Source organism: Chrysemys picta, chromosome 1 (genome assembly GCF_011386835.1).
Source record: "Chrysemys picta bellii isolate R12L10 chromosome 1, ASM1138683v2, whole genome shotgun sequence".
NCBI lineage: Eukaryota > Metazoa > Chordata > Testudines > Emydidae > Chrysemys > Chrysemys picta.
In genome coordinates, this window is record NC_088791.1 from 214,351,357 (window position 1) to 214,365,129 (window position 13,773).

General features: G+C 41.3%; 1 protein-coding gene across 1 annotated transcript in view; it reads right to left on the reverse strand.

The window, feature by feature from the left end:
* The window catches only part of PHEX (phosphate regulating endopeptidase X-linked), a 137,344-nt gene that overhangs the window by 71,804 nt on the left and 51,767 nt on the right, over window positions 1-13,773 (reverse strand). The window contains exons 10-11 of the mRNA XM_005281535.5: window positions 7,369-7,462; window positions 3,518-3,646 (exon numbers count right to left, since the gene is read on the reverse strand). Coding sequence (XP_005281592.2) covers window positions 3,518-3,646; window positions 7,369-7,462 — 223 coding nt within the window. The remainder of the gene's footprint in view (window positions 1-3,517; window positions 3,647-7,368; window positions 7,463-13,773) is intronic.

A 13,773-nucleotide genomic window follows, 5' to 3' on the forward strand; every position in this document is an offset into this window, starting at 1 on the left:
GAAGTCTTGTGAAATTCCTGGCAATTTGTTTCCCAATCACATGTGTATAGTGCCCAGTATTCCTTCTGACTGACATTCATCCAAAAGAACCGTATTTGGGCTGTTTGCATCCCTACCCAAACACAAAGCAGAGCTCTATTATTTATCCAACTAGCTTTGTTTGTGGACTTTTACTGTAATTTAAAGTTTACTGTTTATATTACAGATGGTAGCAGCTTGCACACCCAACTGGGCCCAGTTTTCCTTGGTTTTTGCACCTTGGATAGTAATTTACATTGGCACCACAATTCTGATCTGGTTGCATTTTTCATCCACTTGGCACAGGTATAAAATGACTACACAAGGTGTCACTGAATTTCAAAAACAGGAATAGTAACAGGAATAGTGACTGGGGACCTAGAAAGAGCTGACGGAGAGAGACTGTGACAGTCTGATTTTGTAACTGGACTGGTTGCTTGGTGGGTTCAAGACCGGCCCGCGGAACTTTGGGGGTTGGACTAGACGACCTCCTGAGGTCCCTTCCAACCCTGATATTCTATTATTCACCTAGATACTAGGAGGATAGACATTCGAGAATAGCCTAAAATGATACACATCAAGCAACCCCATGGCATCTGATCCCAAGTGAAAGATTATTCTGCTGGTCTAAAGAGCGAAAATGTTATCAGTCCTATGTATTTGGCTGGGGGAGCTGAACAACAGAGGTGCTCATAGTCAGTTGCTTCTACTTGTGTTGACAGCTGAGGCTGAAGACACAGGCAATTACTAAAGACACAACCTTGGCAATAAAAAAAGGGCTGACATTATTGGAGCTGGATCAGGCCTAAAAGTTGGGATAGCAAAAGACATTCAAAACTAATCTAAGGATTCGACCATATCACTATATAAAGTTTATCAGCTGTGTTAAATTTAAAAATAAACAGAAATGTCAATTAACATGGATGTGCAACCTGTTAATCAGTAGAGATGGTATCATTAAAATGTCCTTGTGGGGGTAGAGGGACCCTGAAAAATAGTAACATTATTTTCAGCTGAGCAGTCATGAATGCATCAGACTCACATTTTGAGCTGTTATTTCCTTGTTGTGTGTGTGTCTCAAATTAAAGGAAAGCACTTGCCCTCTTTACTATTCAGTTTCCTCCCCTCCTTTTTTTAGTATCTCATTACTTTAGAGACAATATAGGACAACCAGAACAAAACATTAAATATGACCAAACCATCTCAGTAAACGACATCCAAGGGACTAAAGTAACTTAAAGAATATTGATGGCAGAGCACTGACTCAATTAACTTCGTACACTAATGAGGTGAACTCCTTGTGTTTGGAGGTTGCAAGTTCAAACTCAAGCTCTGCAATTGGACCCTGGTGTCTATTTAGGTTTTATGCACCAGCTGTAGCAGTAGGGGGTGGGAGAAGAAACCTATTCATATTATCAGAGTTATTACTGAAATTGCTCAGGCATAGCTGTAAGAAACACTGCAGAGTCTGTAGGTCAAAAACAATACTATATTTAGACACAGATAATATTTTTTTCATAAAAGGAGGAGAGAGAAGGCATGCATGTCATGAGACATCATCAGTGACTAAAACCTGAAAACACCATACTATCCATAACTCATGATTTGCTTAGCATAGATAGCTACTCTCCTTTAGCTAAGGAAAAAATGTTCTAGAAATCAGAATGGCTTGCCTGGTGTAAGAAAGGGGAAAAGAACCGAAAAAGAGGAAGAGAAAAAATTATTAAAAATAAACTTGAAGAGCTGCAATTTTCAAGGTTTCAACCAGATTCAATATGACCTCTAATTTTATTTCCATACTCACACTCAGGGCAGCTCTACTCTAGAAGCGCTACGTCGGTGCAGCTGCACCACTGCACATCTGGTAAAAACACTGTATGCCAGCAGGAGAGCACTCTCCTGTTGACATAATTATGCCACCTTCGTGAGAGGTGGAAGCTATGTCAGCAGGACAGCGTCTCCCACCATCATAGCGCCAGTGTGGACAGCGCTTAGGTCACTGTAACTTGTGTCACTCGGGGGCGGGGGGTGCCTTTTTCACACCCCTCAGCAACGTCAGTTAGATCAACTTAAGCAGTAGTATAGACCTGCCCTCAGATAAACCTGCATGGCGGTCATTACACTACGTTTGTGACATCCCAGTATTTTTTTCCCTAACAAACTGTAATATAAACACCACTTTAGGAATTCAGTGAATGACCAAGGAGCTGAAAAAGTTGGATGTTGGAGAGGAAATTCTAGTTCAAAGACAAAGGCTTACAACAGTAAAAAAGGGAATCCAGATCATTATTGAAAATATAAGGAACAAAGACTTTGCCAAACCAAATCAAACCACTGGTCAATTTGGGATCCTGCCCTTGACAGCAGCCAACACCTGGTCCTACACATGAAACTGAAGAAACTAGAGGTTGAGTCAAGCCAATAAATTTAGATCAGGAGACTGGGCCTGATTCAATGCCCACTGAAGTCAAACCCTTCCATTGACTACCGTATATTAGATCAGGCCCTTCAATCCAAATCTGAATTTTCCCAGAATCTAGTATTTGGGGTTCAGCTTAGGCCCACTAAAGAGAAGATCCATTAGCTGGAAGTTGAAGTTAAAAAATTAGAAAAGATCAAAGTTGAACTAAGTCACAAGTTTTTAACAGCGAGGATAGTTAATCTTTGGACCAATTTATCAAGGGAAATGGTAAATTCAGCATTAATTTGAAATCTTTTGATTGAGAAGAGATGGCTTTCTGAAAGGCCTACTCTAATTCAATCACCAGTTATTGGGCTCAATCATGTTCACTTACATAATATGGAAGAATAATTCCTCCCACCGTCGGAATTACTGGGTGAAATTTTATGACCGATGTTATGCAGGAGGTTTGATTATATGATCACAGATTTCTTAAAATTATCTTCCTAAAATTTTATGAATCACAAATCCTGAGTTTTGATCTTTAGATAGGAGCTTCCCCAAAATTTGGGCCAGAGATCAGTTATGGATTCCCTATGCTGGCTCAAACTTCTAGGGAGGATATTCAGAATGCATATAGTCAACTGTGCAATGCTGCACCTGCAGAGAGGAGATCCTTCTTGACCCTCACAGCTGAGAAGTCTTGGATCAGATCCTTAAGATCAGATCCTACAGTTCCAATGATGATGCCAGTTGGCTCCTGCATCACAAGAATTACCCTAATCTTAGAAGTCATAACTACAAGTGTTACTCATGGTGAAAATATTACCTGGATACATTTTTAAATCCAGCTACATATTTGTCTCAAAGGCCTGAACTGGCAATGAATGCACAGATTGAATTTAGCTGGAGGGAGAGGAGGCATTTCCTTTTCTTTGTTCTGTTTTTCCCTACCATCCATTACTCTGAATAAGTGAAATTTTTAAAATCATTGCTGGTGGAAAGTCTCTCTTTAATGCTAATTTCAACTTGAAATTTATTCTGCTGGGAGAAAGAAACTTTTTAAAAGTTTTCAGATAGAGACTGAGGAGGACTTACCATTTCTCTCTTGTCTTCTTGAAAATGGACATCCACAAACATCCTGCCAATGACATAAGGGAGTGCTCCTTCTACAAAGTTTACACATTTATCCCACTGAGGAGGTAAAGATGTGGTTCCCTGGATTACCTGTTGGCATTGCACAATAAACCATCAGAACATGACATTTGAGAAAAACCATGGAAATAACTCAGTATCCTCATGGTAAATTTTGAAAAGTAACAGACAGACATAACCTAATATATATAACAGCAGGATCATTTTACTATTTATGTTGCATTTTCATAGTCTTCAAAAAGATACCAGCTGAGGATCTGCCTTCTTAATGTCTAATTCACCATTTAATGAGCAGGATGCAGCATTCTGCACCAACTTCAAAATCATCCAAAAGACCACCACCCCTCTGGTCAGTCCCCATTCCCCTGAATCAGGCCTGCCATTAGGATGCAAAGGATTGGGGTAGGAACTACTGAAGGTGGAAGGTCATCAGTATGCCTGCCTGCATGGGCATTTCTGGGAGGGCACTAATATCAGTGTGAGAAAGAAAGCACCAGCACGAGTAGAGGCTATCAATGAGTGTGTGAATGCAGTAGAAAAGTGGGAGTGTAGAAAGGCACCACTGAGTGGCGGGAGTGGGGCAAATGTGTGTGACAGTGTAGAGGGGCATGAATGTGTGAGGTACGAGAGGGCGCTGGAACCTTTGCAGAAGTGGGGAGGCTGAGGCCAAAGTGCCTGCTCTTTCTCTCTCCATGGCTGGCTGCTCCAGCAATGAACCAGCTGCCCTCTCTTCTGGTCCCACAGCAATTCCGAGTGGGCAAAATGTATATCTGTAGCACCTCCCTGGCAGAATCTATTATTCTGAGGGGGCGATCTGCAGGGACATGAATTCTCCGCTTTTGTTAAAAAGCGGGAGCCATGGCCCCTTGCTCCTTCAGTTCTGGCAACAGTGGCCCTAGTGCCTGAGAGAGAGCAGGAGGTCCAGTGTGCAATTGCGAGAGAGACATGCATAGTTGGATGTAAAGTAATAGTCCAGGATAAGAAAGAGGGAATGAAAGACTACAGAGAACGTAGCAAGAGAATAATATACAGAATGAGTAGAAGGAAGAGGTTAGATGAGAAAAGCATCAGAGAAATAAGAGTGTGGTGAAACATACTGAAAAAATAGAGGAAAAGTAATAATATGTATAATAGAAGGAAAGAAATATTGGAGTAAAAGAAGAAGAAAAAAAGCCATGGAGACAAAGTTAATCTTTCATTGAATAATTTCTAATGGCAAAAAGTTTCAAATAATACAGAGTTAATGTTTGACATATGCATATGCATATCTTTTGACTAGCCATTTTATTATACCACAACTCCCTTCAATGTACCAAACATGATATTGTTTGTGCATTGGGCAGTAGGCTATAGGAGGAGGAAGAACTTTGAGGATGGGGAAGAGATAGCAGGCTGTCAGATTCCAGTGAGACAAAAAATGTATTGGGTGGTGTTGTGAGGGGAGGTATCTTGGCTGAGAGAAAGTATCAGCATGTAGGCTAGTCAAAATATATTGATTGCCTGCACCACTTTGTACCCGCCAGCCTTGCTCCCATGGGCAGTGGGCATCATAGGCTGGGGGAGGCTTGAGCCTCCCCAAACAGCCTAGCGTGGCCCTGCCCGTGTGCTGCCCACCCGGCACTCCGGGGCTCAGGCTGGGGACACTGAGGCCACTCGAGCAGCCCAGGGCTGTGGGGCCGGCGGCCATGGTGGGAGTGCTCTGGGCTCTGGCAGGGGAGTGAGGTGTATGGCGAGGGAGAGGGGTGGGCCTTGGGCAGAAGAGGAGGGGCTGAGGGCTAGCCTCCCCCAATGGCCTGCTCCCCAATTTGTTATCAGGAAAGGAAGAAATGCCTGGAGTCACTCAGGGCTGGTCTACACTGAAGGTGTAAAGTCGACCTAAGTTACGCTACATCAGTTACATAAGTTAAGTAACTGAAGTCGACGTAGCTTAGGTTGACTTACTGCTGTGCCTACACCATGCTGTGTCGATGGGAGATGCTCTCCCGCCAACTTACCTTACTCTTCTCTGGGAGGTGGAGTACAGAAGTCGACGGGAGAGCGCTCCGCCATCAACGCTGCATCGATCGCAGCAGTACCGATTTAGCCATAAGTATAGGCAAGCCCTTAATGGAGCCCCTTTCCAGTCAATTAAACAGCAATGTTGATGGACTCTGAAGGGATCTGTGTTCATCTTTTATCAGCCCAAAACATACTGGCATGTGGCAATGGCCATCAAGGGAGGAGGAAGGTGCAACATGGAGGAAAACAGGGATCCTCAAGATTTTAATGGTTTCAAACACACATTCAAGGATTTTTATTTATTTATTTATTTATTTATTGGCAAATGAAATCTTTGTTTCCTCTGATGCCTTGTCTCATCATGTAAAAGTCACTTTAATAATTCCCCCAATGAAATGGAAATAGTATGTAAAGTTTAAACTTACTATAAAGTAACCACACATCCAGGGAGTCTGTGGCTTACAGGGATAGTTATGGGACACAGGGTTCTCCAGCTTTAAGTCACTGGTTTGAATCCAGTTTTGGTAAGTAACACAATGTAACTGAGGCTTGGCCTGCTATGAGTGCTACTAGCACTACAGTGTAGAAAAATGGCTGATACTATAAACAAAGCAATTTCTCAACTGTGATGTCCTGTTTTACAGCCTATGAAAATGACCTTCCACATTTAATTTCCCCTCCCCTTCCTCTGCAAAGTGCAAACCATTTTCATTTTAAACCTCTTGATACCAAGATTCACATTCTTCAGATCTGAAACCCATTGCCAGGCGGGGGCAAGCTGGAAACTCAGGGGCCTGTCTGTACTGTGCTTAGCACACTGGATGGAATTCACCCACATGCAGGGAACCCTCAGATGGCCTATTAACATGACAACTTGAAAATGTTGTGCTGGAAAGTGTACAACCAACTTGATGTATATATTTTCTTTGATTTCTCAAGTGAGTACATAAATGCAAGTAGCTATTTGGTGTGTCATAAAGCACAACCCCTAAACTCTAAGGGTTCCATTTGGGATCTTAATATCCTGCCAGACTGGTTATAGGTCAGCACTCTATTGTACTTGGCCAATAAAAAATTGAATTATAAAAAGGGAAGGAAAACTCCTGACTTCAACTCCTCCTCCAATCTCTCTGCTCATGACATCAGTGAATACCTGAAGGAGACTGAACCAAGGGGAAGGGGCCCAGGCTGGAAGGAGACCCAGATGGTGAAATTTACTGCAAAGTATGGTGAGGAAAACCTTCATTTTGAATTTTGTTCATTTGTTAAGTTAGCCGTTAGCTTGCGTTTTACTCTTTTGTAACCAATCCAGGTTCTTATGCATCATTATTTGTAATCACTTAAAATCTATTTTCTGTAGTTAGTACTCTTATCTTATTGTTTTATCTTAACCTGTGTGTTAGGTTAAAGTGTGTGGGAAAACTCCATTTGGGATAACAGGGCTGGTGCATTATCATTTTCCTTTGATGAAATGATAGACTTTCTATGAGCTTGTACTGTTCAGAAGGGTAATAAGCAGTACAAGATGCAAATTTCTGGGAGATGAGGCTGGGACTAGGAATTTGTGGGTGTCGACCTGTATGTAATTCAGGAGTGACTGGTCAGCATGCTCACATATTTAGTTGGGAGTGAATTTGCATGCTGAAGTCTGTGTGAACAGGCCAGGAGTGGATGTTCTGAGATCAAAGCCGTGTAGAAGGCACCCCAGGCTAAAAAGTTCAACAGTTCAGATTGTACCCTGGGGAATGTCACTACCAGTCTCACCTATCATAAAAACTGAAAAATCTTGAACTTACCCGCGAAAATTCCAGCCATCTATACTGAAAGCGTCGGCTGAGGTTAAATATTCTTGAATAAACCATCCTCCATACCAGATAATTGGCAATAGTCCTGTTAAATCAGACATACATATTTATCAAACATTTAATTCCATGTGATGTACAGCAAAGCACTTGTAGAAGCAATATCTGAATGGCTTTCTGTAAGAGCAGTTTGAACTGAATGACAGAAATTTCACCTTTAAAATTAATGATGATCTATGACCGAATTGATAAAATCCTATTACACAGAAGAAATTACATGAAGACAGCCATTTACTGCCTGATTTCATGATAGGAGCCATCTTCTAGAGAATGCTTTTAACACATTCGTATCCTGATATATACATTTCATAGTTTTTACAATGCAATTTTCATTTAGGTACTCTTTACACAAATGGTAAGTGCTATGCAATGACAGTAATTACGTAACTGCTCTGTACAGAAACTACACAATATCTGGTAATTTTTGACTTGTAAATCAAAGTGCAGGTTCTCTCTCTTTACTAGTAAGACCTGCAAATAATGATCATGAAACTAAAATAATGGATAATTAGCTCCCATATATAGTTATTACGTGGTATTAACTAGGGTGACCAGATGTCCTGATATTAGTGACTTTGTCTTATTTAGGAAACTATGCTGTGTCCCCCCCTACCCCCCAACTGGAAAAAAAAGTGTCCCAATTTTTCACACTTGCTGTCCGGTCACCCTTGTATTAGCACCTTTCATCTGAAAATATCAATGTGCTTTACAAGTATTTCTTCATTAGCACTCTGAGAATGACTGTAGGCAAATATTACTATCCCCACTTTGTAGATGGATAAACTGAAACACAGCGAGAGCTTAAGTGCCCAGATACTAGAGGGATTGAAAGATAGATAGGAGCAACTTGTCCAACCCTCCCAGGAGACCCAACTCCTGTTACCCTTCTCTAAACATTAAACAACACACTCTCAAGTCCAATGTGTATGGTTACTGTGATGGGGTAACTAGCACCTGCTGTATGAGACATATGTGCACTGAAAAATCAAGGTGAGGAATTTAGATTTCACCCTCTCGAAAACACTGAAGTATTCTACAGCAATGCCCTAAACACACTGGTACAGTCATACACAAGTGTGAATCATAGTAACTTATTCACTAAAGATTTGCCCCTGATCACGTGCACTTGGAGTGCACATGAGTGTATTTAGCAAAAGTCACGATTAAGAAAAGGGGAACAGGATAATTTGGGAAGCATTTATGACTGAAGATAAAGTAATAAGCTCTATTATATGATCAGACAGACTGCACCACTTCTGTATTGAAAACTGAAGGAGGCAGGTTGGAATAAGGAAAACTCTTTGAAGGTTCCCTTGTGAATATTTCGCCATAGCATCCTATGAGGCATAGGAAAGATTTGCCTTCCTGGGGCAAGGGCTGTGGGGCGCACCTCAAACCTGGTGTTTCCCAGGAGATCTGAGAGAGGCCAAAGCCATCCACAAGGAATCCCTTTACCTGAGCACTGACACTGAATGCCCTGGAGCCATGAGGTTCCCCAGCAGTGGCTCCCTCACAGACAAGCTTCCTTTTCCAGGAAAGATCCATATGGTCAGAGCAGGGCTAAGAACCACCTGCCCTGGCTTCACCCTCAGCCTGACCACTCCTTTCTCCCAAGCTTCCCCTTTTCCTGTCTTCTCCTACTGTGGCAAGACCTTCATGGGTCTGAAGGGAGAGGGACAGTGTCATGGCAACATCCAAGTCTCCTTCCACATGTGGGGGTTGATATCCCATGCATGGAGGGAACCCTTCACTAGGATCTAGGTGGCAATCATCTGCCCTCCTGTATGTAAATGTCCATGTAATCGTATAATATATTGTGTCTGTTGGATGTTTTTTCGGTGATTAGAAATATACATGTCTAATATATAATGTCATCAAGAAGATTAGCTTGCATGAGCTCAGGTTACAAGACTTTGAACAGTTCTTTTTGTCGTGATTGAATGAATTGAATCAGAAACATAAAAATATACTCCAGGATCAATAATGATACCTCAAAATAGCAGGTCTTTCACAAAAAAATGTTTGGTCAATGTGAGGTTTCCTGAAGCAGTGACAAACTGAAGTATGCTGTAAGTGCCTACTCAGTAAAATTTCTGCAAGTGAGCTAATTTCCACAAGCCTCACATTTATCAGTTTCAAAGCGCTTCAGCGGGGCTGCATCCATGCTCCTGCAATACCTATTAAGTCCCTGCATTTTATTAGAATCTAGAAAAATATTTGCAGGATTCCTGTGGATTAAAATGATAAAAGGCTTAATTTTCATTAAAATTCTTATAAGGAGAAAACCCCATGTAGAAAGACCACTACCATGAGGCAATTACATTTTACAATTTAGCACTTAAATGCCACAGAAATTTAATTCTCCTTTGTGTGCAGTTCTTGCTCCACCTTGGGTGGTATTTATCCTTGATTATGGGTTAGGAAATCTGTTCTGAGTTAAAATAAAAGGGTGGGGAATGTAACTAGTGATGGATGAACTTCAAAAATAGGCCTGATCCAAAGCCCATTGATATCAATGGAAGTAGTTCCGTTGATTTCAGTAGCTTTTGGATCAAGTCAGTGATATGGAGGTGGGGCTGAGTTTAGATAAATACATGAAGATTATCCAAATCTTATTTGAACTGGATCTGAAAAATTGGGCTGGACACCTTCCAAGAATGGGTGCTTTGATGAGATCTCTGGTACTTTCTTTTTGAACTAGTATTTGAATCCCCTGCTACACAAAAATATAAAGCAATGAAAAAGGTTTCATTTCAAACTCTGGATGAGGATTGGTTATTCTGTTTTCAAGAGCGTGGGGAAGAGGGAAGGGCAGGGTTCATATTTTATCTGAACCTATTTACCAATCCTTGGCTTCTATTCTTTGTCTCTTCGGCCAGTACACAAAGTACAAAAAGAATAGAGATAGATGGGGCTAATTTCACCACTTTGGTTTAAAACAATAGTACTTTTTACTTCTGTGTTGCCATTCACCTAAGCCTCTCAGAATGCTTTACAAATTATTTAATCTGCACAATGCCAGTGTGAAGGAGGCAACTAATATGCCAAGTTTACCAATGGTGAAACTGAGGCACGGAGAATGTGAGCTATTTGCCTTGCTTCCCACACTGAGATGTAGTTCTAGAATAGAACACACAAGTCCCAGATCCAAGTTCTGTGTAACTAAAGTCCTTGTTATTGTAACCCTTGGGAAGATTACATTTTGTCCCACTTTGACTGATAAATGATTGCTACAGATGGAAAGTTTAGGATGATTATTTCTTAACAAAGCGGTCTGTTAGTTTGTGGTATAGTCTCCCAAAGGAAGTGGTAGAAACCTTGTTTCCTGGGACATTTCGAACTAGACCACACATTTGTGATAACACTGTAAGGAACAATAATGCCTTGGCAGCGAATAAAGTTGATGACCTACATAAAATCCTAGGATTTTGTGACATCATGCTAGCATTTCTATCTATATTTATTGATAGACAGTTTTAATACAAGCTCAACAAATAGATCCATGTTTTCCAACTAATGGACTTCCTTGAGGGGCATAAACTGTGCATGCATTTTTGCATTCCTAACTGAATTATGGAACCAAATTCTGAGCACTTCTAAACCTCTCTACACCATACTCCAGCAGGGGTATATCCACAACTAATTTAGCAGGAGCATCCTGAAGTGCAAAGAGAATACTAGGCTTCAAGTTTTCTAAAAGTTTATTCCATTATGTTCTATGGAAGAGTGAGTGTTAGTTATTTGTCTTTTGCCAGACCAGTAGGATAAGCAGCAGGAAAGTAGTTCTTCAGTTTGAGTTCCGTTAGGGTTATAATCATTGATATTGTAACAATTACAAACAGGGCCGGCTCTGCCTTTTTTGCCGCCCCAGGCAAAAAAGCCTCCCGCCGCCCCCCGCCCGCCCCCCAGCGCGGCAGGGGAGGGCACCGAGCCCGGCCGCAGGCCGCTCTCCCCGACCAGCCAGAGTGCCGGGGGGAAGGCGGCCGGAGCCCCAGGAGGAGGGCAGAGAGCCCGGCCGGGGCTCCACTCTCCCCGGCGGCCAGAGCACCGGGAGGAGGGCGGAGAGCCCAGCCGGGGCTCCGCTCTCCCCGGCAGCCGGAGCCGGAGCACCACGCCGCCCCCCTCCAGGTGCCGCCCCAAGCACAAGCTTGGTGGGCTGGTGCCTGGAGCCGGCCCTGGTTACAAAGATTTGTATTTGGGATACAAATCTCTTTATTGCTCTCAGGTTATACATGGGACTGTTCTTCTCTCAATGTACACAAATTCTCCTTAACAAAAGTGAAATGGGCATTGAGGAAAGAACAGATTCCTTATATAACAGATGTAAGTTAATATCTAAGATTCCTAAGGCATACCATACAATATCTTGATTAAATTTCACTGGAGTTACCGTGAACCAATTAGAGCTGAGTGAATAATGGCCTGTGAAAAATTCATGCAATGAATTTAGCTCCTATTCTGGTTTTTGTGCTGTCTCCAATCAGACTGCAATTTTAATGAATTTGTTCACTATTCAAAAGGGTCCAGTGAGTGCTCGGAGGAAATAGTTTTCAATATGTGGATTGCTTACAAAAAATTCTCTGTGAATACTTCATTGAATAATCCATACCTGGGGTTCAGTTCAATATTCAACTTGAGTGATTTGTCACTTAATTCGCATGATATTGTTCCCGTTCTCAGAATGGATGACCTAACCTTTAAGCTGCTTCTTCCTCTATCTGAAACAAATTTCATTTACTTCGATTGTACGACTCTTTGGAGCTGGGGCAGTCTTTTTTTCTGTGTTTGTACAGCACTTTCTACCATAGTCCTGGTCTACTACTGGGGTTCCTATGGCTACCACAATACTCATAATAATAACAACAATTTTGTGCCTGAAAAGGGATGGAACTCAGTCAAAGTGAAAATCCTATTTAGATGCCACAGAAATATCCACAAATAATTTTTCTTACTATTCACCTGGCGCCACTAATGATACTATATCTCCTGAAGTGATTCAGAAATTAATTTATGTTATAACCACTGAAATACGACTGGGACTTTAGAAGGAATCAAGGGGAATATATTAACATAGAAATATTAACACATAAATATTTACTGTGACAATCTGAAATCAAGTCCGCGTTGTTTGCATTAATTTTGCTGTTTAAACTCCTTTCTGACATTCACCTGCTATATAAAATATGACATTTAAGCATTTATCCTTGAACTTATTCACCATTTAGGCAGATGTAAGGCTCTGTGTATTGCTCTACACTTATTCGGGTGGTGGAAAAGGAAAAGTTTTCTTTCCTGTTACTATTTTTTCCAAACTAGATAATAAAGTAACTTTCAGAGCCAATTGTGACATCCTAAAGAGTCCTAAAAAAGCTTTTTTGTTACTATGTAGTGAATCTTTGAATGGATGTTCTGTATTAATGTATTTGTTTCTTTGACAAACACGTGAGTAACAACGGCCATATTAAAGTAACTGAATAAATTTATTTATGTTTAAGTCATCATGCTATAATTTACCATTTCTAACAACGTATGAATCAATTTTCTTAGGACTAGATTGCACAGTGTAGGCATAGCCTGTGTTGAGGACTCTCACAAACTGCTGCCCTCCTTAAGGGATGAAGCTCAGTGCATGGGGTGTGGGGAAACAGAGTCATGGCTTTGCCTACTCCCGCACTTTCTGCTTTCTTTGGGGCACCCTGTGCCCAAGGGCAATAGTTAGGGAGTAGTACTGGCACTCCACTGAACACAGGGCCTGCACCTGTGCCCAGCCCATATGTCAGCCTCACAAGAGAGGGGAGGTTCTTTACTCCCTCCCCTCTGCTGTGCCCCTACATAAAGGCTAGGGAGATCTAGCTCTTAATTAAGCTGTAGGACCCAATCCTCCCAACACCTTACAGGATGGGACACTGAAGTAAATAAAATGAGCCTCTTTGCTTTATAGCAATATAATACAAAACATACACATAAAGGGACCAATTCTCCATTGCCTTGCTACATATGCAGTTGGTGTAAAATGCTACCAAATAAGCATTTTATACTCACTTTGCATGTATGAAACTGACTTTCCAAGGCACAAGGCAATGGAGAATCGGGGCCGCACAATGCGTATTATTCAGTCATTTGAAGGAGAAATTCTGTGGTTGTGTCTGTTTGAATTGTTTAAAGTGGGTTATGATAGCTGATTGTTTGGCAGTTGAACAAACACTCATTTTTATTTTTAGTATTGCCTGATATTTTACAAGTATTATGAATTTTTTAAAATATGTTCTTATTAAGAGAAGAAATACAGTGCAATAACATCAGAATAAAGTTTCTGCCTTGTTCTAGTATTTTTTAGTT